Source organism: Heterodontus francisci, chromosome 6 (genome assembly GCF_036365525.1).
Source record: "Heterodontus francisci isolate sHetFra1 chromosome 6, sHetFra1.hap1, whole genome shotgun sequence".
NCBI classification, from domain to species: Eukaryota; Metazoa; Chordata; class Chondrichthyes; order Heterodontiformes; family Heterodontidae; genus Heterodontus; species Heterodontus francisci.
Window position 1 is genome coordinate 54253084 of NC_090376.1, and position 24898 is coordinate 54277981.

The 24898-nt window shown below is 43.4% G+C and overlaps 1 protein-coding gene across 1 annotated transcript in view; it reads right to left on the reverse strand.

The window, feature by feature from the left end:
* Positions 1-24898, reverse strand: part of rnf17 (ring finger protein 17) — a 209787-nt gene that overhangs the window by 176341 nt on the left and 8548 nt on the right. The window contains exons 2-5 of the mRNA XM_068033701.1: positions 24071-24127; positions 6850-6894; positions 5863-5963; positions 3046-3131 (exon numbers count right to left, since the gene is read on the reverse strand). Of these exons, the coding sequence (XP_067889802.1) occupies positions 3046-3131; positions 5863-5963; positions 6850-6885 (223 nt within the window). The 5' untranslated portion in view covers positions 6886-6894; positions 24071-24127. The remainder of the gene's footprint in view (positions 1-3045; positions 3132-5862; positions 5964-6849; positions 6895-24070; positions 24128-24898) is intronic.

Consider the following 24898-nt stretch of genomic DNA (forward strand, 5'->3'; position numbering starts at 1 on the left):
CCATTCAACTTGAGAGTTCCTGTCTGATGCCATCGAAACTAGCCTTCTCCCAATTTAGGACTTCAATCTGGAGGACCAGTCCTATCCTTTTCCATAACTATCTTGAAGCTAATAGTGTTATGGTCACTGGTCCCAAAGTGCTCCCCCACTGACACATCAACCACCTGCCCAGCCTCATTTCCTAAGAGGAGGTCGAGTGTAGCCCCTTCTCTAGTAGGGCCATCCACATACTGCTTCAGAAAACTATCCTTGACACATTTAACAAATTTTTCCCCATCTGATCCCTTAGCACTAAGGCAGTCCCAGTAAATATTAGGGAAGTTAAGATCACCTACTATTACAACCGTATAATTCCTACATCTATCTGTGATTTCCCTACGTATATGCTCCTCCACTTCCCTCTGACTATTGGGGGGGGCCTATAGTATAATCCCAAAGTGATCACCCCTTTCTTATTTCTAAGTTCTACCCATATGACCTCGCTGGACATTCCCCCCGGGATATCCTCTCTAAGTACTGCCGTGACGTCCTCCCTAATCAACAGTGCAACTCCCCCTCCTCTCTTACCTCCACCTCTGTCACGCTGGAAGGATTGGTACCCCGGAACATTGAGCTGCCAGTCCTGCCTATCCCTCAACCACGTTTCCGTAATAGCTATAATATCACAATCCCATGTACCGATCCATGCTCTGAGTTCATCTGCCTTACTTGTAAGGCTAAACTGCATTTACTTTAATGCAAGAAGCCTATCAGACCTTCCACGCTCCCTGTCCTGCCCCTGTCCGGCTTGCCTACTGGACTTGCTTGCTTTAACCTCTACATTTGCCTCAACTATCTCAGCGGAGAGACTACTACTACTGGTCTACGTGCAACTCCAGTTCCATATTCATGGTTGACTTAATACACTCAGGGTGATGCTGGCAGGGCAGTTGTTGTCCAACCTGACTTAATTACCCTATCTCAAAAACAAAAATATAAACCTTGGCCTTGGCTTAAACCTAGGCCAGATTTGATAAAATGAAAGTTTACCCACTGCTACTTCTACAGGTTTATGTGAAATGGGTTGGGCTGTATCAAACCAGTTACATAGGAACATATGAAACAGAAGCAGGAGTAGGCCATTTGGCCCTTCGAGCCTGCTCTGCCATTCAACATGATCATGGCTGACACTCTACCTCAACTCTACCTTCCTGCACTATCCCCATATCCCATAAATCCCCCTAGTAATCAAAAGTCTATTGATTTCAGTCTTGTATATACTCAACAACCTGAACATGCACAGCCTCTGGGGTCCATAATTTCAAAGATTCACAACCCTGAGTGACGACATTTCTTGTCATCTCAGTCCTAAATGACCAACCCCTTATTTTGAGACCGTGATCACCTCTCATTCTTCTAAATACTAGAGAATCTAGGCCTAGTCTACTCAATTTCTTCTTATAGGGCAATCCCCTAATCCCACAACTCAGCCCAGTAAACATTCATTGCACTCCCTCCAAGGCAAGCAAATCATTCCTTAGGTAATGAGACCAAAACTGTACAAAGTACTTTCAGGCATCGATCCACAAACACTAGTTAGATCAATTTAGTAATTTGAGAGATAAGAGTGTGGACATTTTTGAGATACTGGAAGGGTCAAAGGCGGCAGATAGAGAAGGTTGATATTTCCTCATCTGGGATTAAAGTATATTGTTAGGGTGCACAAAGGTTTACTCTGGATCTTGATTATGTAATACTGTACCAGAGTGTTTGATGCAACATTGGGTGCCAAAAGTGTACCAATGACAGCACACTACATGTTCATAATTTTTTTTTTGAAAAGGCTTCTTTAACAGCTTGATAGCTTAGCTGGTCTTAACATAAACCAGCCCATCATTTGCCATAAAAGCAAAATACTGCAAATGCTGGAAATACTCAGCAGGTCCGGCAGCATCTGCTGAGAGAGAAGCAGAGCGAATGCTTCAGGTCAGTGACCCATCAGGTTCTGATGAAGGGTCACTGACTTGAAGTGTTGGCTCTGCTTCCCTCTCCGCAGATGCTGTCGGACCTGCTGAGTATTTCCAGCATTTCTTGTTTGTGTTCTATCATTTGTCATACTCAGCTAGAGGTACAAGTATTGTTGGTATGAGAAATAGAAATCTAAAGCTGATACAAGAGTATTCAAATCATTGAACTAGTGTAGCAATCCTGTGCATCACATTTAGTCAAATCATTTCAGACAGAATCATGATTAAATATTAAAGACATAGGAGGAGTACACTTGCACTTAATCCCAAGGAGTTTCCACACTGCAACAACTGATTGACTTTCAGAAGCACCTTGATGCATTACACACCAGAGATTCTGAAGAGGAAATTTAGGACAAATGTATCTGATTAAGGGTATGTGTAAGAAAATGGGATAGGAATGAAAGAGTAGGGGCAGGCAGAAAGAGGAAGAGTATCCCAAAAGATGTAGGCAGGAGGCACGCCGTCAGAACAAGAGCCCTTTCTTGCTTCAGTATGGAGTAAGAGTTGATTGATCCTCAATCTCCTGAAGTTGTTTCTAAAAGAATTCAAAGAGTTACTGAAGAAGGTACGGTCCATGACACTACTTGGAGAGCTGGTGAGCACAGCACAGTACTTGGGAGACTCAATGATAAGGGTGAGAAAGCATGCATGTCTGTGGGTGCAATTAGGGAGCCCATTGTCTTCTTAGTGTCAGACCCAAGAACATGAAGGAACTTGTGAAAAGACTTGTAAGAAAGATGGATAAGCAGCCACAGGTCCAGAGAAAGGGGTCTTACACAAGGAATAGGAGCTAGCAAGAAAGCCTAAAAAAAAAAAACACCTCAATCTCAGTAATATTACCGGTGCCATATATTAAACCAATGGATGATCAGCAACTGAACATGTGGTTACGAGAGAGGGGATGGTTTGAAGTGTGTGGAACACATGAATCAGTTAGAGCAATGCCCATGAAAATTCCAAACTAATTTTGCACATAGCTTCTCCCCATAATACAAAAATATACTTATTTGATTAAAATATTTTTTAAAAAACAGACCTGTGACATTCAGCTTAGTTTCGTCACTCTCTTTCTTTTTCTCATTTACAACTTCAGGACCTTCAGTGGCCATCTGGATATTGGTCCTTAATAATTAACATGAATGATTTGAAAAGCAAAAAAAATGTCCAGTTTAGCGTTAAAGCAGGTAGTATTGGCACAATTAAAATGATCAGATACACAGCAATCTCAAAGGTTTTACATCTTCAAATCCCAATGAAATACTCTGAAACCTTGTATCAATGTTAAAATTGGAATAAAAGAATAAATCAGACCAGAGACAAAAGTATGACTCAGATGCCAAGGGGAATTTACAAAGGTAAATTTCCTGTGTACGTTATTATGAACAAGAATATGCAAATCATGAAAAATAAATTAACAAATCATTTTCTTCTAGGGCGTCACAGTAATGCAGTGGTTAGCACTGCAGCCTCACAGCTCCAAGGACCCGGGTTCGATTCTGGGTGCTGCCTGTGCGGAGTTTGCAAGTTCTCCCTGTGACCGTGTGGGTTTTCGCCGGGTGCTCCGGTTTCCTCCCACAGCCAAAGACTTGCAGGTTGATAGGTAAATTGGCCATTGTAAATTGCCCCTAGTGTAGGTAGGTGATAGGGAATATGGGATTACTGCAGGGTTAGTATAAATGGGTGGTTGTTGGTCGGCACAGACTCGGTGGGCTGAAGGGCCTGTTTCAGTGCTGTATCTGTAAAAATAAACAAAATTAAAAAAAAATTTTTTAAAAAGAAATGTATGACTATATTTCCATGTCGTACTCAGATGCTCAAATAAGAGGTAAAACTTATCTGATGCAAGAAAAAAAAGAAATCTTTAATACTTTTAAACACAACTAAACTAAGTTTATAAATTTAATGTAAGCCATATAAAATGTTATGAGCCAATAGTGAATTTATATAAAAACACACAAAATCACAATTCTTCTAGCATCTCTAGTATTTTGTTCCTTAGTCTATTGAGTCATTCCTGCTCAATGCAATCCTTTGCTACTGGGAGGTAATTTGTTCCCAAAGCTTTGCTAATGGTAGTCAAGCTAACTGGCTAGTAATATGGAGATAAGCAAAATAAACCCATCAATAACTCATTAACAAAATTTTCCTCTTTACCCTACAGATATGGGTGGTTTCAGTTCAAAATCTGTTCCATGTCATGGCCAAGATATGAAACTGTCAAAAATCATGTTCCCTGTAAAATTTTGTTGTGCTTGGCTAGTTTTTTTCAATGCCCAATGTCTTTTACCTTTTTTTGTGCATCCACACAGGTGTGGTATTTAACACAGAACAAGGCCTGCACAGTACCTTCCATGCTGCTGCATGGCCACATATACACACAGCTTAATGGTAATGACGTAGCAGTAAAGCACCTCCACAAAATACTATTTAACTCTGACATTCTTCAACAATGTGACTTCAATCCTGATGAAGCTTGAAAGCAAAATGAAGTTCATAAGAAGTCACAAACGCCTTGTCAAAGACCCAACACAGAAGAATCCTTGGAAAATTGAAAACTCACCAGTATGCAACTGTGGTCACCCAGAGCAGACCATGGGAATATATAACGACTCAATGGCCAATGCATAAATACGAAGGAGGCATCACAGCAACACACTCCGCTACTCCTGATGTATTTATCTGGCTAAACCACCTGAATGTAAAATCATACTTATCGCTCCACATCTACATCGGCCATAAGACGACAGAATACTGGCATGGTTCCAAACAAAAGTAAAATTACCAACTCCAATCAAAATTGCAACTAAAATACATTATTCTTCAGTTGGAAGTCCAAGATTCTAACTCCTTCTCAAAAGCATTCTTCTCTCATTTCAGCAAGCCAGACATTATCCACAGCAGAAAGAACAGTTAAGGTATGGTCCCAAGCTTTTGCAAAAGACACTCAAACTCATTTCTTTCCAATTTAGGGAAGCACCTGGCTTTTATTCAACATCTTCCATCATGGTACTAAATGATATATATGTGGAATTGTGAACATCAGCCCAATCAATGTACAGTAGACTAGTGTTAAGGTACATTGTGCCAACATACTGGCTCAGATGTGGTAGCAATGATAGTGAACGTGACTGTTTCACCGTCATTACACCTCAAACTGATTACAACTTCAGGCATTCACTCTTGCAATAAAACGTTGAAATCCAGAAGTTGCTGTGAGTGATTCTATGCTTCTCCAGAGGGTGTGCTATTGAGGTCTCCCAGACTGCAGTCAATTGGAAAATATTGAACGGACGTGAATTTCCACTCCTATGCTGTTAGTATCACTGTAAAAACCCTTAAAAAGTTACAACTTGAACGAGATGTAACTGGGGTTTTAAAATGGAGTTTGATGTTCATAATTATTGCTAAGTAGGCTCACTAACAAAGTAATTTTATATTTGTTAAATGTAAAATTTCTCCATTTTAATAAATTCCACTTATTTTAAATTTTTTCTCAAAAAGTTTGATATTTTAGCTTCTGCCTCAATCCTGAGGGTACGTCCTATTTAATTTTTTTTTTCTAAAAATGTAAGCATTAAAAAGGGAAGGAATTCAGTGGTTTTTACTCCTAGTTTGCTACTACAAGAATACTTCAAGGTGATTGCTGACATTGTTGCTGGATGTCTGGAGATTCCCTTGACTTGGCACAAGATTTAAATTGACATCGGGAAAGGAGGAGTCCATGTCACAGATCTCTAGATCTTAGTGGGTAGCTTTCTTCTAAGTCAGCAGTGAGCACCATTGCTTTGCCTAGGACCACAAAAATCCAACCCATACCTCTTTATTTCAGTCACCATATATTCAAAAATCTTACTTTGTGCTCTGAAGCAATTTTTGTATGTATAATGCACCGATAATGTATTTATCAAGAGGAAGAGCCTCCACTCCACTATCTGCATCCACAGGTGTAGGGACCTAGAAAAAAAGTTTCCAGAAACAAAATAAAAGTCAAACAAACCAAAACATGTTCATAAAATGTCTTAATAACTGCTTTCACAATTAGCCATTAAGCAAGCTCCTATCCAAATATTTAATATTTGGCACAAGAAAAAGAGTGCATTTTTTTTTAAAAAGCACAGAATTTACAAATCAAATGTCAGAGTAATAGAAACCATTGTTCTAATTCAGACTGCTAATATTAACTTTGATTATTTAGGTCACTATAATGAGATTGAAACACTGACTCTTATACCTGGAGTACCATGTACGTTTTGGACTCCTTACCCAAGGAAGGATATAGTTGTCTTAGAGGGAGTAAAACAAAGGTTCACCAGACTGATTCCTGAGATGAGGAGAGATTGGGTAGACTAGGCAAACAGGCTTGGGACTCTTCCTCTTTTGAGATCACTAATGGCCCAAGACCCAAAGCACCATCTTATACAGGCACTGCCATGGGACCCGTTTGAGTCCGATACCCGAACAACATATTGATTTCAGCCATATTGCTACCAGAAGGCAACAGGTGGCAACCAATTGCCTTTTCGTGGGTCGGGGGGGAGGTGGCATGGGGGAAAAGAAATCCAAGCTAGTAATTTATTTCCTGGGCAACTTTCCCCACAATATCGTTATCTGGTTCAGAACAGCTTTCAGAGACCTGACAACAGCTCATGTCTATATAGTGAAATGCAGAAAACCAATGGCACAGAATTGGTGAAGGCTCAATAATCTCAATATTTATTTTAAAATGACAGCAATTTGAAATAAATAACTACAAAAAAATTTACCTGACACAACAAACAGATGATACAGTCAGAGTTTATACATTGCATTTTTAGACATGTCCCACAAAAGATATGCTCACACTGCAGCAAGTATGGAAGATGTTCTGAAGTTGCATTGGGCGATTCTATAAATGAAAGCATAGATTAAACATAAAATATTTAAATTTCACTAATGCTTACTGAACCCAATAGGAGAAAGCACAATTACCACCCAGGTGATTAAAGGCAACAATTCATTGCTTCACAATGTCAGGAAGAGCAGCTGCTTTAAACCAGTCCACCCCCTCACTTCACACTTACAATTTAAACAAAAATATTTCAAACAGATAATGTCTTTAAAACAAAAATAACCACAGTTCTTTGAAAAAATACTGAAACTTCAGCATAAATGACAATATTTAGCCACACATTACCATATATAATAGAATATAAAGTTAGATCTGCCCCTCCTCCACTTGGTTGTATTACAAGACCTATTCTTGACTTGTGACTGGAACAGACAGCACTGACACAGCAAGTGCATAACAAATAAAACACTCATTTAGAAAAGAGCTTTTACACTACGTGCCAGAGGTCCAAGAGAACCACTCTTCCTAGCTTACTTGTCCATGCAGTAGGGTTTTTGTACGCTCAAAGCATCGCCGACATCAAGAACAAATATAAAAATGCTTGCATGAGTAAAAGTTCAGGAAGAGACAGGTCAGCAGAATGCAATCTAATGTGGAACCATAGAAAGAGACAGCCAGGTTAGTCAAATGGGCAGAAGAGATAGCAGGTGAAATTTAATGTGGATAACTAAGCTCAAACATTTTAGGAGGAAAAACAAAAAAGGAAATATATACAGTAGGGTATGGATGAACAAAAAGAGGTTCAAGTACATAAGGCGCTAAAAGTAAGAGTGCAGATTACTAACGACGTTAAAAGAGCTAACAGAATTTTAGGTTTTATAAATAGGGATATTGACGCAAGATTTCTTGGATTGCACTTATACAGAACCTACGTTGAAAAATGTGTGTTTCTTGCCGATGCGAACTTAGATTGAAATTTCCTCAGAGACGCATTAGCATACATCAGAAAATAAAAACAGGATTTGGACAGAGTAGCGCGGGAGAAACTGTTCCCACTCGTGAAAGGATCAAGAACAAGAGGGCACAAATTTAAGGTAACTGGTAAAAGAAGCAATGGCAACATGAGGAAAAGCTTTTTCACGCAGCGAGTGGTTAGGATCTGGAATTCACTGCCAGAGATTGCAGTGGAGGCAGGTTCAATCAAAGCATTAAAAGAGCATTAGATGATTACCTGAAAAGCAAGGATGTACAGGGTTATGGGGAGAAGGCAGGGGAATGGCACTAATTGCTCACTCGGAGAGCTGGTGCAGATAACAATGGGCTGAATAACCTCCTTCTGTGCTGTAACAATTGTGATTCTTTGTGAAAATCAGGACAAATAATTGGGTCCAGAAACAAATATTGAATATATGGCACTTCCTTCTTTAACTTATTGACATTATGAAAATTACAAATTGAAGTCATCAAACTACCACTTACCCACATTAAGCAAAACACGTTTTATGAGAACACCATTCGCTAAGATTTTTTCCTTTTAACGTGACCCACAGCAACTACATCTGCGGTAATTGTTTACAGCTTGAGGAACATTGGCTCAGAGTTGATAAGCTGGAGTCAGAGCTTCAGACACTGCATTGCGTCAGCGAGAGGGCAAGTCACCTGGACAATTTGTTTCAGGAGACAGTCACACCCCTTAGACTAGGTACTTCTGATTTGGTCAGTGGTCAGGGACAGGAGGGTGTGACTGCAAGGGAGGCATGAATGGGGATCCAGAAAGTAGCACTGGAGGAGCCGGAACCTTTTCAATTGTCCAACAGATTCAATGTTCGTGCAGCTTGTATGGATCAGAGCAGGGACTGCAGGGAGGATGAACAAACTGACCACTGCACCATTTTTCTTCCCGCAGGGTACCATTTAAGTAGGGGTGGGGAGGATGGTTAAAAGGAATGTAGTTGTAGTAAGGGACAGTATAGTTAAGAGGATCGATACTGTTCTCTGCAGCTGAGAGCTCGAGTCTCGAAGGCTATGTTGCCTGCTCGGTGCCAGGGATAAGGACATCTGCTCAGGAGTGGAGAAGAACTTGGAGTGGGAGGGGAAGGATCCAGTTGTCATGGTCTACGTGGGTACCAATGACATAGGTAGGACTAAGAAAGAGGTTCTATTAAGTGAGTATGAGTGGCTAGGGGCTAAATGAAAAAGTAGAACCACAAAGGTAATAATCTCTGGATTACGACTGAGCTACGAGCAAGCTGGCACAGGGTAAATAAGATTAGAGTTGAATGCATGGCTCAAAGATTGTGTAGGAGAAGTGGGTTTCAATTCATGGGGCACTGCACCAGTACTGGGGAAAGGGGAAGCTGCACCGTTAGAACAGCCTTCACCCGAACCACGCTGAGACCAGCATCCTGGCACACCGTAAAACTAGGGCAGCAGAGAGGGCTTTAAATGAAATAGTGGGGGGCAGGGGCAGGAGTAGTTTCACGTGAGGAGATTTGGAAAGTTAAAGAGAGAAAGGACAAGGAAATAGTACAGAGGAATGATACAGGTAGTCAGAACCAGAGTGTGACAGGAAGGGACAGAGCTCCAGCAGATAAGGTCAGAGTAGACAAAAATAATAAGACAGAATTAAAGTCTCTTTATTTGAATGTTCACAGAATTCATAAGTTGGATGAACTGATAGCACAAATAGAAATAAATTAGTATATGATAGCCAATACAGAGACTGGAGTGTTTCCTGACAATGCAGAGCAATCGCCATCATCAGTGCACCCGAACATTTGGCTGTTTGCCAGTAGGGTCTGCCTATGCACGCATCAATGTCACCATGTAATGACATCAGATGTAACGATGTCAGAGTGTTGCTTCACTGCTCAATAGCCACAATCGCCATCGCCGTCCCGTCCAACAGTGCCCCACTCCCTCCTGCAAGCTGTGCCTCAATCACTGCTTCTCTTCCCCACACGCCTGCTCACCACTCCATCCCACCGCTCACTTCATTCCTTGCCGCTAGCACCCTGGTCATTCACCCTCACTTCTCCAAGAGGAGAGGAGTGAGCGGCAGGATGGATCAGCCAGCAGTCGGCAGCAGCGAAGACAAACAGCGATCGCGAGAGGGCATGGGGTACTATTTGTGGGGGGTGTGTGGAAGCAGTGACCACGGCTATTGAGGGGTGGGGGGGGGGGGGGGTTCAATTCGTTTGTGCCAAATTGAGCAACATTTTTATTAATGGCAGCTGCCAGACATTGCAGAGTGATATTTCTGTTAAAGAGGCTGCACTTGTGCATGTGCCAGTACTGCGCCACCTAGTGGTTGCGTTGTCAGCAAACACAGCCTACAGAGATATGCTTGTAAGGTGACCAAGGCTGGGACCTGAATATTCAAGGATTTTTGACATTTCAAAAAGGACAAGGAGGTGGGTTAGCTCTGTTAATAAAGGATGAGATCAGTATAATAATGAGAAATTATCTTGATTCAGAAGATCAAGATGTGGAATCAGTTTAGGTGAGATAAGAAACAGCAAAGAAAAGTCACTGGTGGGAGTAGTTTATAGACGCCCTAACAGTAGTTACAAAGTAGGACAGAGTATACACTGTCATGCTCGGAAGGAGCCGTGATGAAATAAACAATGAACTGGAAAAATCATGAAATGAAACAAAAAGTAAAAAAACCTTAGGCATTTTACTATCCAACAAAATGGAAGAGGTCGGGTGATACATCCCCTCCCCCAGCCTGCACTGGTAATATACATGTTTGTCTGAAGATTAAACTCGTTCACTTCATCCGAATTAGCTTTGGAGAACCCACTGAAACGGACAGCAGCCAATTACATATTGATGACTTAGCTACAGGAATGAACTAAAAGACCTTTTGTAGACAACCTGTCTCCGTGGCCAAGGTCACCACAATGGGTGTGAAGAGCACCTATTCAACAGAATGCACCACATTCAGATGCCATCATGGAACAATGGTTTCCATATCCTGAAAGTGTTTGAATCACCCAGGGGAGAGAACCCTTAGTCACCTGAATTGACACCCCAACCTGACAAGTTTCTACCTTAGAACCAGAGAACAATTACGGCACAGAAGGAGGCCATTCAGCCCATCGTGTCCGTGCCAGCCGAAAAAACTAGCCACCCAATCTAATCTCACCTTCCAGCACCTGGTCCATAGCCTTGCAGGTTACAGCACTTCAGGTACATGTCCAGGCACCTTTTAAAAGAACTAAGGGTTCCTGCCTCCACCACCTTACCTGGCAGCGAATTCCAGCCACCCACCACCCTCTGGGTGAAAAGGTTTCTCCTCATGTCCCCTCTAATCCTTCTATCAATCACCTTAAATCTGTGTCCCCTGGTAACAGACTGCCCCGCTAAGGGAAACAGGTCCTTCCTGTCCACCCTATCTGGGCCACTCATAATTTTGTACACCTCAATTAAGTCTCCCCTCAGTTCCCGGGAAAACAACCCTAGCCTATCCAATCTTTCCTCACGGCTGCAACTTTCAAGCCCTGGCAACATTCTTGTAAATCTCCTCTGTACTCTCTCCAGACCAATTATGTCCTTTCTGTAATGTGGTGACCAGAACTGTACGCAATGCTCCAGCTGTGGCCTAACCAGCGGTTTATACAGTTTCAGCATCACATCCCTGCTTTTGTATTCTACACCTCAGCCAATAAAAGGAAAAATTCATATGCCTTCTTCACCACTCTATCTACCAGTCCTGCCACCGTCAGAGACCTACGGACATGCACTCCAAGGTCTCTCACTTCTTCTACCCCTCAATGTCCTCCTGTTTATTGTGTATTCCGCACTTTATTTGCCCTCCCCAAATGCACTACCTCGCACTTCTCTGGATTGAATTCCATTTGCCATTTTTCTGCCCACTCAACCAAACCATTGACATCATTTTGGAGTCTACAGCTATCCTCTTCACTATCAACTACACAGCTAATTTTTGTGTCATCGGCAAACTTCCCAATCATGCCTCTCACATTCAAGTCCAAATCATTAATATATACCACAAACAGCAATGGGATCCAACACTGAGCCCAGTGGAACGCCACTAGAAACAGCTTTGCATTCACAAAAACATCCGTCGACCATTACCCTTTGTTTCCTGTCACAGAGTCAATTCTGGATCCAACCTGCCACATTCCCCTGTATCCCAAAAGCTTTCATTTTACTGAACAGACTGCCATGCAGGACCTTGTCAAATGCCTTACTAAAATCCATGTAGACCACATCCACTGCACTACCCTCATCAATCCTCCCCGTTACTTTCTCAAAAAACTCAATCAAGTTAGTAAGACACGACCTTCCCCTAACAAATCCATGCCGACTATCCCTGATTAATCCATGCCTTTTTAAGTGATAGAATCAATTCTGAGGGAGAGGATAATCTAACATAGTAAATAAGGCCAGTCGGACTAAGAGGAAGAGCAGGAAGGGAGATGTTGCTGAGCACAGCGGGACTGGTGGTCTGAAGTGCATTTGTTTCAATGCGAGAAGTATGACAGGTAAGGCAGATGAACCAGATGAACTTAGAGCTTCGATTAGTACTTGGAAATATGATGTTGTTGCTATTAGAGACTTGGTTGAGGGAAGGGCAGGATTGGCAGCTAAATGTTCCAGGCTTTAGAAGCTTCAGGCGGGATAGAGGGGGATGTAAAAGGGGTGGGAGAGTTGCATTACTGGTTAAGGAGAATATCACAGCTGTACTGCGGGAGGACACCTCAGAGGGGTCATGCAGCGAGGCAATATAGGTGGAGCTCAGGAATAGGAAGGGTGCAGTCACAATGTTGGGGGTTTACTACAGGCCTCCCAACAGCCAGCGGGAGGTAGAGGAGCAGATATGTAGACAGATTTTGGAAAGATGTAAAGATAACAGGGTTGTAGTGGTGGGTGATTTTATTTTCCCCAATATTGACTGGGACTCACTTAGTGCTAGGGGCTTGGATGGGGCAGAATTTGTGAGGAGCATCCAGGAGGGCTTCTTGAAACAATATGTAGATAGTCCAACTAGGGATGGGGCCATTCTGGACCTGGTATTGGGGAATGAGCCCAGCCAAGCGGTCAAAGTTTCAGTGGGGGAGCATTTCGGGAGCAGTGACCATAATTCCATAAGTTTTAAGGTACTTGTGGATAAGGATAAGAGTGGTCCTCGGGTGAAGGTGCTAAATTGGGGGAAGGCTAATTATGACCATATTAGGCAGGAACTGAAGAATTTAGATTGGGGGCGGCTGTTTGAGGGTAAATCAACATCTGACATGTGGGAGTCTTTCAAACGTCAGCTGATTAGAATCCAGGACCAGCACGTTCCTGTGAGGAAGAAAGACAAGTTTGGCAAGTTTCGGGAAGCTTGGATAACACGGGATATTGTGAGCCTAGCCAAAAAGAAAAAGGAAGCATTTGTAAGGGCTGGAAGGCTAGGAACAGATGAAGCACTTGAGGAATATAAAGACAGTAGGAAGGAACTTAGGCAAGGAGTTAGGAGGGCTAAAAGGGGTCATGAAAAGTCATTGGCAAACAGGATTAAGGAAAATCCCAAGGCTTTTTATACATATATAAAGAGCAAGAGGGTAACCAGGGAAAGGGTTGGCCCACTCAAGGACAGAGATGGGAATCTATGCGTGGAGCCAGAGGAAATGGGTGAGGTGCTAAATGAGTACTTTGCATCAGTATTCACCAAGGAGAAGGACTTGGCGGATGATGAGCCTAGGGAAGGGAGTGCAGATAGTCTCAGTCATCTCATTATCAAAAAGGAGGTGGTGTTGGGTGTCTTGAAAAGCATTAAGGTAGATAAGTCCCCAGGGCCGGATGGGATCTACCCTAGAATACTGAGAGAGGCAAGGGAAGAAATTGCTGGGGCCTTGACAGAAATCTTTGCATCCTCATTGGCTACAGGTGAGGTCCCAGAGGACTGGAGAATAGCCAATGTTGTTCCTATGTTTAAGAAGGGTGGTAAGGATAATCCAGGAAATTATAGGCCGGTGAGCCTTACATCAGTGGTAGGGAAATTATTAGAGAGGATTCTTCGGGACAGGATTTTCTCCCATTTGGAAACAAACGAACTTATTAGCGAGAGACAGCATGGTTTTGTGAAGGGGAGGTCGTGTCTTACTAATTTGATTGAGTTTTTTGAGGAAGTGACGAAGATGATTGATGAGGGAAGGGCGGTGGATGTTGTCTATATGGACTTTAATAAAGCCTTTGACATGGTCCCGCATGGCAGACTGGTGCAAAAGGTGAAGTCACACGGGATCAGAGGTGAGCTGGCAAGATGGATACAGAACTGGCTCAGTCACAGAGAGTGTAACAGTGGATGGGTGTTTTTCTGAATGGAGGGATGTGAATAGTGGTGTTCCGCAGGGATCAGTGCTGGGACCTTTTCTGTTTGTAGTATATATAAATGATCTGGAGGAAAATGTAGCTGGTCTGATTAGTAAGTTTGCGGACGACACAAAGGTTGGTGGAGTTGCGGATAATGATGAGGATTGTCAGAGGATACAGATCGGTTGGAGACTTGGGCGGAGAAATGGCAGACGGAGTTTAATCCGGACAAATGTGAGGTAATGCATTTTGGAAGGTCTAATGCAGGTGGGAGGTATACAGTAAATGGCAGAACCCTTAGGAGTATTGACAGGCAGAGAGATCTGGGCATACAGGTCCACAGGTCACAAAGTGGCAACGCAGGTGGATAAGGTAGTCAAGAAGGCATTCGGCATGCTTGCCTTCATCGGTCGGGGCATAGAGGATAAAAATTGGCAAGTTATGCTGCAGTTGCACAGAACTTTAGTTAGGCCACACTTAGAATATTGTGTGCAATTCTGGTCGCCACACTACCAGAAGGATGTGGAGGCTTTGGAGAGGGTACAGAGGAGGTTTACCAAGATGTTGCCTGGTCTGGAGGGCATTAGCTATGAGGAGAGGTTGGAAAAACTCGGATTGTTTTCACTGGAACGACGGAGGTGGAGGGGCGACATGATAGAGGTTTACAAAGTTATGAGCAGCATGGACAGAGTGGATAGTCAGAAGCTTTTCCCCAGGGTGGAAGAGTCAGTTACTAGGGGGCATAGGTTTAAGCTGCAAGGGGCAAAGTTTAGAGGGGATGTGCGAGGCAAGTTTTTTTTTACACAGAGGGTGGTGAGTGCCTGGAACTTGCTGGCAGGGGAGGTGGTGGAAGCAGATACCATAGCGACGTTTAAGAGACATCTTGATAAATATATGAATAGGAAGGGAATAGAGGGATATGGGCCCCGGAAGTGCAGAAGGTGTTAGTTTCGGCAGGCATCAAGATCGGCGCAGGCTTGGAGGGCCGAATGGCCTGTTCCTGTGCTGTATTGTTCTTTGTCCTTTACCCACCAGAGGTCAGACTGACCGACCTATAATTATTTGGCCTATTTAACGTTCGCAGACCTTCAATCCTCTGGTATCTTGGCCGTATCCAGTGAGGATTTGAAGACGATCGTCAGCGCATCCATTATTTCCTCCCAGGCTTTCTTTAACAACCTGGGATGCAATCCTCCGGTCCTGGCAATTTATCCACTTTCAAGGATGTCAGACCCTCTAGTGCTTCCTCTCTCATTACGCTTATTGTATCTAATATTTCACACTCCTCCTCTTTAACTAAAGTTGGCATCGCCCTCTCCTTTGTGAAGACAGAGACAAAAATTCTAAGAATCCGGCCCACATCTTGTGCATCCACGCATAAGTTTCCTTGTACGTCTCGGATAGGCCCTACCTTTTCCTTAGTTATCCTCGTGCTCTTAATTAGATTAGATTAGAGATACAGCACTGAAACAGGCCCTTCGGCCCACCGAGTCTGTGCCGAACATCAACCACCCATTTATACTAATCCTACACTAATCCCATATTCCTACCAAACATCCCCACCTGTCCCTATATTTCCCTACCACCTACCTATACTAGTGACAATTTATAATGGCCAATTTACCTATCAACCTGCAAGTCTTTTGGCTTGTGGGAGGAAACCGGAGCACCCGGAGAAAACCCACGCAGACACAGGGAGAACTTGCAAACTCCACACAGGCAGTACCCAGAATCGAACCCGGGTCCCTGGAGCTGTGAGGCTGCGGTGCTAACCACTGCGCCGCCCTATATTATGCTATAGCATGTTGTGAGGTCTTGGACATTGTTGACCACTCCATTTTACTCCATTACCTTCCTCCCCCATAGTTCACTTTCATGGTAAGTTCTTATGGTTCCACTTCTAATTGCCTCAATGCAATCACTGCCTCAATGCCGCCCTGATAAATGTACTGATAAAACATTTTTGGGTTTTCCTTAATTTTGCCTGCCAATAATTTTTCATGTCCTCTCTTTGCTTTTCTGATTTCCTTTTTTTAAAACTTCATCCCTGCACTTTCTATACTCCTCTAGGCTTTCTAAAGTATCAAGATATTTGTGATTGTCATAAGCTTTCTTTTTCTGCTTTAACTTACCCTGTAAGCTTCTAGATAACCAGGGGGCTTTAGATTTGGCAGTACCATTCTTAATCTTTGTGGGGACATGCCTACACTGTGCCTGTAGTATTTCATTTTTGAATGCCTCCCACTGGTTTGCCACTGATTTTCCTTCAAGTAGCTGTATCCAGTCTACTTTCGTCAGGTCACCTCTCAGTTTCATAAAATTTGCCTTCCCCCAATTTAGAACCTTTGCTCCTATTTTATCTTTGTCCTTTTCCATAATTTAACCTTAAAAGCTATCTCAGGAGAGAGTGAGGCGCAGAACAACCAGAGAAGGTCTTTTCCAGCCAGAACAGCTGTGAGACAGTTCCAGCTAAGCAGGAGCCCTGCTGATAACAGAGAAACTGTGAGGTGACTTTGGAACACCCCCACCTTCGAAAATGAACTAGGATTTCCACCAGTGACTTTGGATTAATGCTGGATCACAAGGAGCCTGCAACACTTCATCCTTTTCAATCATTCGTTGAATGATTTCCTCCCAAGTAGCTTCTAAAGATTTTCTTAAAACAAGGAACTCCTTTATCACATTGGACTCTAACTCTATCGTTTCTTATGTATATATATTTGTGTGAGGACGCGAACATTTTTTTTGGTCATTGTTTAAAGTAATTTTTTTAACCTACAAGAAAACCTGTTAGTCTATTTATTTGACCCTTAAAACACACAGGGACTAAAACACTTTTTAAAACACTATCTGCAGTCAATTGAGAGGTGTAAAGTGGAAGCTATCCACACCACTTGGAAGAAAGATATCACAATAATTGTGAAAGATTTTAATTTTCACATCAATTGGACAAATCAAATTGGCAAAGGTGGCCTGCAGGATAAGTTCATAGAGCGTATTCTGAACAGTTTTAGAACAATACGTTCTAGAATATACCAGGGACCAGGCCATTTTGGACTTTTAAAAATTTTTTTATTCTTTCACGGGATGAGGGCATCACTGGCTTGGCCAGCATTTATTGCCCATCCATGGTTGCCCTCGAGAAGGTGGTGGTGAGCTGCTTTCTTGAACCGCTGCAGTCCCTGGGGTGTCGGTACACCAACAGTGCTGTTTAGGAAGGGAGTTCCAGGATTTTGATCAGCAACAGTGAAGAAACAGCAATATAGTTCCAAGTCAGGATGGTGTGTGGCTTGGAGGGGAACTTGAAGGTGGTGGTGTTCCCATGCATCTGCTGCCCTTGTCCTTCTAGGTGGTAGAGGTCACGGGTTTAGAAGGTGCTGTCAAAGGAGCCTTGGTGCATTGCTGCAGTGATTCTTGTAGATGGTGCACACTGCTGCCACTGTGCATCGGTGGTGGAGGATGTGAATATTGAAGGTGGTGGATGAGCTGCTTTGTCCTGGATGGTGTCAAGCTTCATGGAGCTGCACTCATCCAGGCAAGTGGACAATATTCCATCACACTCCTGACTTTTTCCTTGTAGATGGTGGGCAGGCTTTGGGGAGACAGGAGGGGAGTTACTCGCCACAGAATTCCTAGCCTCTGACATGATCTTGTAGCCACAGTATTTATATGGCTGGTCCAGTTCAGTTTCTGGTCAAGGTTAACCCCCAGGATGTTGATAGTGAGGGATTCAGTGATGGTATTGCCATTGAATGTCAAGGGGAGATGGTAGCAAAAACAGGAAGGCAGATTATCTGAATGGCTATAAACAGAGAGGAGAATATGCAACGAGACCTGGGTGTTCTCGTACACCAGTTGCTGAAGGGAAGCATGCAGGTGCAACAGGCAGTAAAAAAGGCAAATGGTATCGCCTTCATAGCAAGAGGATTCGAGTACAGGAGCAGGGATGTCTTTCTGCAATTATACAGGGCCTTGGTGAGGTCACACCTGGAATATTGTGTGCAGTTTTGGTCTCCTTATCTGAGGAAGGATGTTCTTGCTATAGAGGGAGTGCAGCGAAGGGTCATAGTCTAAGGATACAGAGTAAACCATTCAGGACTGAGATGATAAGAAATTACTTCACCCAGAGAGTGGTGAACCTGTGGAATTCGCTACCACAGAAAGCAGTTGAGGCCAAGACATTGTATGTTTTCAAGAAGGAGTTAGATATAGCTCTTGGGGTGAAAGAAATCAAAGGATATGGGGAGAAAGTGGGAACAGGTTACTGAATTCGATGATCAGCCATGATCATAACGAATGGCAGAGCAGGCTCAAAGGGCCGAATGGCCTATTCCTGCTCCATGTTTCTATGTTAGATTCTCTCTTGTTGGAGATGGTCTTTGCACAGCACTTGTGTGGCACGAATGTTACTTGCCTGAATATTGCCCAGGTCTTGCTGCAAATGGTATCAGTACCTGAGGAGTTGCGAATGGTGAACATTGTACCATCATCAACGAACATCCTCACTTCTGACCTTATGATGGAGGGAAAGTCATTGATGAAGCAGCTGAAGATGATTTGGCCTAGGACACTACCCTGAGGAACTCCTGCAGTGATCTCCTGGGACTGAGATGATTGACCTCCAACAACTAAAACCATCTTCCTTTGTGCTCTGTATGATTCCAACTAGTGGAGTTTTCCCCGATTCCCACTGACTCCAGTTTTATTAGAGCTCCTTCTTGCCACACTCTGTCAAATACTGCCTCAATGTCAAGGGCTGTCACTCTCACCTCTGGAGTTCAGCTCTTTTGTTCATGTTTGGACCAAGGCTGTAAAGAGGTCAGCAGCTGAGTGGCCTGGGTGGAACCCCAACTGAGCATCAGCGAGCAGGTTATTGCTGAGTAAGTGACAGCACGGCCATTTGCTGATGATTGAGAGTAGACTGATGGAGCAGTAATTGACCAGATGGATCTGTCCTGCTTTTTGCATACAGGACATACCCGAGCAATTTTCCATATTGTCAGGTAGATATCAGTGTTGTAGTTGTACTGGAACAGCTTGGCTAGTGTCATGGCCAGTTCTGGAGTACAAGTCTTCAGTACTATTGCCGGAATGTTGTCAGGGCCACAGCCTTTGTAATATCCAGTGCCTTCAGCCATTTCTTGATATCACGTGGAGTGAATCAGATTGGCTGAAGACTGGCAATGTTTAATGAGACAGGATTAAAGACCTCACCGTAAAGGATCGTCCTGGCAGGAGTGATCATTATATGGTGTATTTCACATTCCATTTAAGGGAGAGAAATGCAGATCCATAATTAGGGTCTTAAACTTAAATAAAGGCAATTACAAGGGTATGAAGACAGAGTTGGCTGCAGTGGACTGGGAAAATAGGCTAAAAAGCATGATGGTAGAGAAGCAGTGGCAGATATTTGAGATATTTCATAACTCTCAACAAAGCCATATTCCATTGATGAAGACTAGCAGAAAGATGCATCATCCATGGCTAACTAAGGAAGCTATAGGTTGCATCAAATTGAAAGAAAAGACGTACAATGCTGCAAAGATTAGTGATAGGCTAAAAGATTGAAACAATTTTAGAAACCAACAGATGATGTTTAAAAAAGGAGAAATTGCAGTATGAGAGAAACCTAGCAAGAAAGATAAAAATAGACAGTAAAAGCTTCTACAAATATATAAAAAGGAAGAGAGTAGCCAAAGTGAGCACTGGTCCCTTAGACAGAGAGACTAGGGAATTAATAATGGGAAACGAGGAAATGACCAAAGCTATGAACAAGTATTTAGCATCCATCGTCACAGTAGAAGATACAAAATGCATCCCAAGAATAGTAGAAAATCAGGAGACAAAAGGGAGGGAGGAACTTAAAACAATCACTATCACTAGAGAAAAAGTAATGGGAATGCTAATGGGACTAAAGGTTGACAAGTCCCCTGGACCTGATGGCCTGCATCCGACGGTCATAAAGGAAGTGGCTGCAGAGATAGTGGATTCATTAGTTGCAATCCTCCAAAATTCTCCAGATTCTGGAAAGGTCCCAGTGGATTGGAAAACCTCAAATGTAATACCTCTGTTCAAGAAAGGAGGGAGACAGAAAGCAAGAAACTATAGGCCAGTTTAGTCTAACGTCTGTCATTGGGAAAATACTAGAATCCATTATTAAAGAGGTAGTAGCAGGATATCTAGGAAATCATAATACAATCAAGCAAAGTCAACATGGTTTTGTGAAAAGAAAATAGTCTTTGACAAATTTATTAGAGCTCTTTGAGGATGCAACAAGCAGGGTGGATAAAGGGGAACCAGTAGATATAGAGTATTTGGATTTCCAAAAGGCATTCGATAAAGGTATCAAATAAAAGGCTACAGCACAAGATAAGAGGCCACAGTGTTGGGAGTGATATATTAGCAGGAATAGAGGACTGGCTAACAGGAAACAGTGTGATAAAGGAACATCTGTAATTATAGATAGACTGCATACAGATTGGGCAAATCAAATTAGTCACAATACCATAGAGGAGGAATTCTTGCAGTGTATACAGGATGGTTTTCTGGACCAATACGTTGAAGAACCAACTAGAGAACAGGCCATCCTAGACTGGGTATTGTGTAACGAGAGGGGAATAATTGACAATCTAGTTGTGCGAGACCCCTTGTGGATGAGCGACCATAACATGATAGAGTTCTTCATCAAGATCAAGAGTGATGTCGTTGATTCTGAGACTGGGGTCCTGAATCTTAGTAAAGGAAACTACGAAGGTATGAGGCACAAGTTGGCTATGATGGATTGGGAAACGTTACTTAAAGGGATGACGGTGGAAAGGCAATGGCAAACATTCAAAGAGCGCATGGATGAACTGCAACAATTGTTTATTCCTGTCTGGTGCAAAAGTAAAACGGGAAAGGTAGCCAAACCATGGCTTACAAGGGAAATTAGAGATAGTATTAGATCCAAGGAAGAGGCATATAAATTTGCCAGAAAAAAAACAACAGAGCTGAGGATTGGGAGCAGTTTAGAATTAAGCAAAGGAGGACCAAGGGATTATTAAGAAGGGGAAAATAGAGTACGAGAGCAAGCTTGCAGGGAACATAAAAACTGACTGTAAAAGTATCTATAGGTATGTGAAGAGAAAAAGATTAGTGAAGTCAAATGTAGGTCCCTTACAGTCAGAAACAGGGGAATTTATTATGGAAAACAAAGAAATGGCTGACAAACTAAATGCATACTTTAGTTCTGTCTTCACAAAGCAGAACACAAATATCATACCAGAAATGTTGGGGAACACAGGGTTTAGTGAGAGACAGGAACTGAAGGAAGTCAGTATTAGTAGAGAAATGGTGTTGGGGAAATTGATGGGATTGAAGGCCGATAAATCCCCAGGGCCTGATGGTCTGCATCCCAGAGTACTTAAGGAAGTGGCCCTAAAAATACTGGATGCATTGGTGGTCATCTTCCAAGATTCTATAGACTCTGGAATAGTTCCTACAGATTGGAGGGTAGCAAATATAACCCCACTATTTAAAAAGGGAGGTAGAGAGAAAGCAGGGAATTATAGACCAGTCACCCTGACGTCGTTAGTGGGGAGAATTCTAGAGTCCATTATCAAAGATTTTATAGCAGAACACTTGAACAGTGGTAGAATCTTGGATTTACGAAAGGGAAATCATGCTTGACAAATCTGCTAAAATTCTTCAAGGATGTAACTAGTAGAGTTGATGAGGGGAGCCAGTGGATGTGCTTTATTTGGACTTTCAGAAGGCTTTTGACAAAGTCCCATAGAAGAGATTAGCATGTAAAATTAAAGTGCATGGGACTGGGGGTAGTGTACTGCGATGAATAGAAAATTGGTTGGCAGACAGGAAACAAAGAGTAGGGATAAATAGGTCTTTTTCCAAATGGCGGGCAGGGACTAGGGGGGGTACTGCAGAGATCGGTGCTAGGACCCCAGCTATTCATAATATACATTAATGATTTAGATGAGGTAACTAAATGGAATATCTCCAAATTTTCAGATGACACAAAACTGGGTGGGAGGGTGAGTTGTGAGGAGGATGCAGAAAGGCTTCAGGGTAATTTGGACAAGTTGAGTGAGTGGGCAAATGCATGGCAGATACAGTATAATGTGGATAAATGTGAGGTTATCCACTTTGGTAGCAAAAACAGGAAGGCAGATTATCTGAATGGCTATAAACTGAGAGAGGGGAATATGCAATGAGACCTGGGTGTTCTCGTACACCAGTGACTGAAGGTAAGCATGCAGGTGCAACAGGCAGTAAAAAAGGCAAATGGTATGCTGACCTTCATAGCGAGAGGATTAGAGTACAGGAGCAGGGATCTCTTTCTGCAATTATACAGGGCCTTGGTGAGGCCACACCTGGAATATTGTGCAGTTTTGGTCTCCTTATCTGAGGAAGGATGTTCTTGCTATAGAGGGAGTGCAGCGAAGGTTTACCAGACTGATTCCTGGGATGGTGGGGCTGACGTATGAGGAGAGATTGAGTCAGTTAGGATTATATTCGCTGGAGTTCAGAAGAGTGAGGGGGGGATCTCATAGAAGTCTATAAAATTCTAACAGGACTTGAGAGGGTAGATGCAGGAAGATGGCAGGCAGGGGGTGGGGGGGGGGGGGGGGGGTGTAGTCCAGAACCAGGGGTCATAGTCTAAGGATATGGGGTAAACCATTCAGGACAGAGATGAGGAGAAATTTCTTCACCCAGACAGTGGTGAGCCTGTGGAATTTGTTACCACAGAAAGCAGTTGCGGCCAAAACATTGGATGTTTTCAAGAAGGAGTTAGATATCGCTCTTGGGTTTCAAGGGATGAAAGGATATGGGGCAAAAGCGGGAACAGGTTACTGAGTTGGATGATCAGCCATGATCATAATGCATGGCGGTGCAGGCTCGAAGGACCTACTCCTGCTCCTATTTTCCATGTTTTCTATGTTTCTATGAGTCAGGATAAATGGGTCATTTTCAGGATGGCGAACTGTAGCAAGTGGAGTGCCAGAGGGGTCAATGCTGGAACCTCAAATATTTACGAACTATATTAATGGCTTGGATGAAGGGACAGACTGTATTGTAGCCACATTTTCTGACAATACAAAGATAGGCAAGAAAGCAAGTTGTGAGGAGGATACAGAGTCTGCGAAGGGATATAAAGTGAGTGGGCAAAAATTTGACAGATGGAGTATAATGTGGGAAAATGTGAAGTTATCCACTTTGGTGGGAAGAACAGAAAAATTGATTATTTAAGTGGAAGAAGATTGCAGAATTCTGCAAGAGGGACTTGGGCATCCTTGTACATGAACCATTAAAAGTCAGAATATAGGTACAAGTAATTAGGAAAGCCTCTATTACAAAGGGGACGGAGTATAAAAGTAGGAAAGTCTTGCTACAACTGTACAGGGCTTTGATGAGACTGCACCTCGAGTACTGTGTACAGTTTTGGTCACCTTATTTAAAAGGAGAGGCATACTTGTATAAAAAGCAGTTCCGAGAAGCTTCACAAGGCCGATCCCTGGGATGAAGAGCTTGTTTTATGAGGAAAGGCTGGGCTGATATTCATTGGAGTTTGGAAGATTGGGAGGTGATCTTATTGAAACATATAAGATTCTGAGTGGGCCTGACAGAGTAGATGCTTAGAGGATGTTTCCCCACGTAGGGGAAATCTAGAACTAGGGGACTCAGTTTCAAATTATGGGGTCTCCCATTTAAGGCAGAGATGAGGAGGAATTTTGTCTCCGAGGGTCGTTAGCATTTGGAATTCTCTACCCCAGAAAGCAGTGGAGGCAGGTTCACTGAATATATTCAAGGCCGATTTACACAGACTTTTGATTGAGAGGGAAGTCAAGGGTTATGGGCGGCAGGCAGGAAAGTAGAGTTAAGGCCACAATCAGATCAGTCATGAACTTACTGAATGACGGAGAAGGCTCAAAGGACCGAATGGCCTACTTCTTATGTTCTTAAGATTCTGAGGGCATAAAAAAAAAGATGTATTTGCTGACAATGCAACTAGGTGCCACAATACTTGCACATGCACAAATGCAGCCTCATTCACTGATCGTCACTATCTGCGACGGTTCAGGCAGCTGTCAGTAGTAAAGAGGGCGCAGCTCAATTTATCACAAAAACGAAAACAAACAAAATGCAAGTGGCTGCGATCACCACCTCCATCCCACCCCCAACAATACCCCACTCCCTCCTGCCATCGCCCTTCTCTTTGCTGCTGCCTCCCGCGCCCGTATGTTGGTCACCTCGCCACTACTCCCCCCTCGGCCACTCGCTCCCCACTTCACCCCTCCCAGCCCATGGGTCCTCGCTTCCAGCCTTGCCGGTTCCTCCCCGCTCCCTCCCACTTGCAGTTCCACCCCCTGCCCTGCCTATCTTGTTACTCTCTCTCCCCCGCTTGCCCCGTGCAGGGTAGAAAGGCGGCGATTGCGGAAGGGAGAAGGGAGCAGAGGAGTGCAGAGGGGAGAAAGTGTAGGGGCCCTGAGCGAGTGGTCCAAAGATAGGTTGGGGGGGGTGAAACGGGGAGTGAGTGGCTGAGGGGGGGGGGGGGGTTGGCGGGGGGGAGAAGAGAAGTGGCGAGGCTGGGAGCAAGTGGCTGAATGGGGAGGCGAGTGGCCGAGGTGGGAGAAGGGGTGGCCGACAGGTGTGTGGGGGTGGGTGGATGGGTGCAGTGGGGAGTGAGTGGCCAATGGGCAGAAGAGAGTGGCCAACAGGTTGCGGGGTGGGGGGGGGG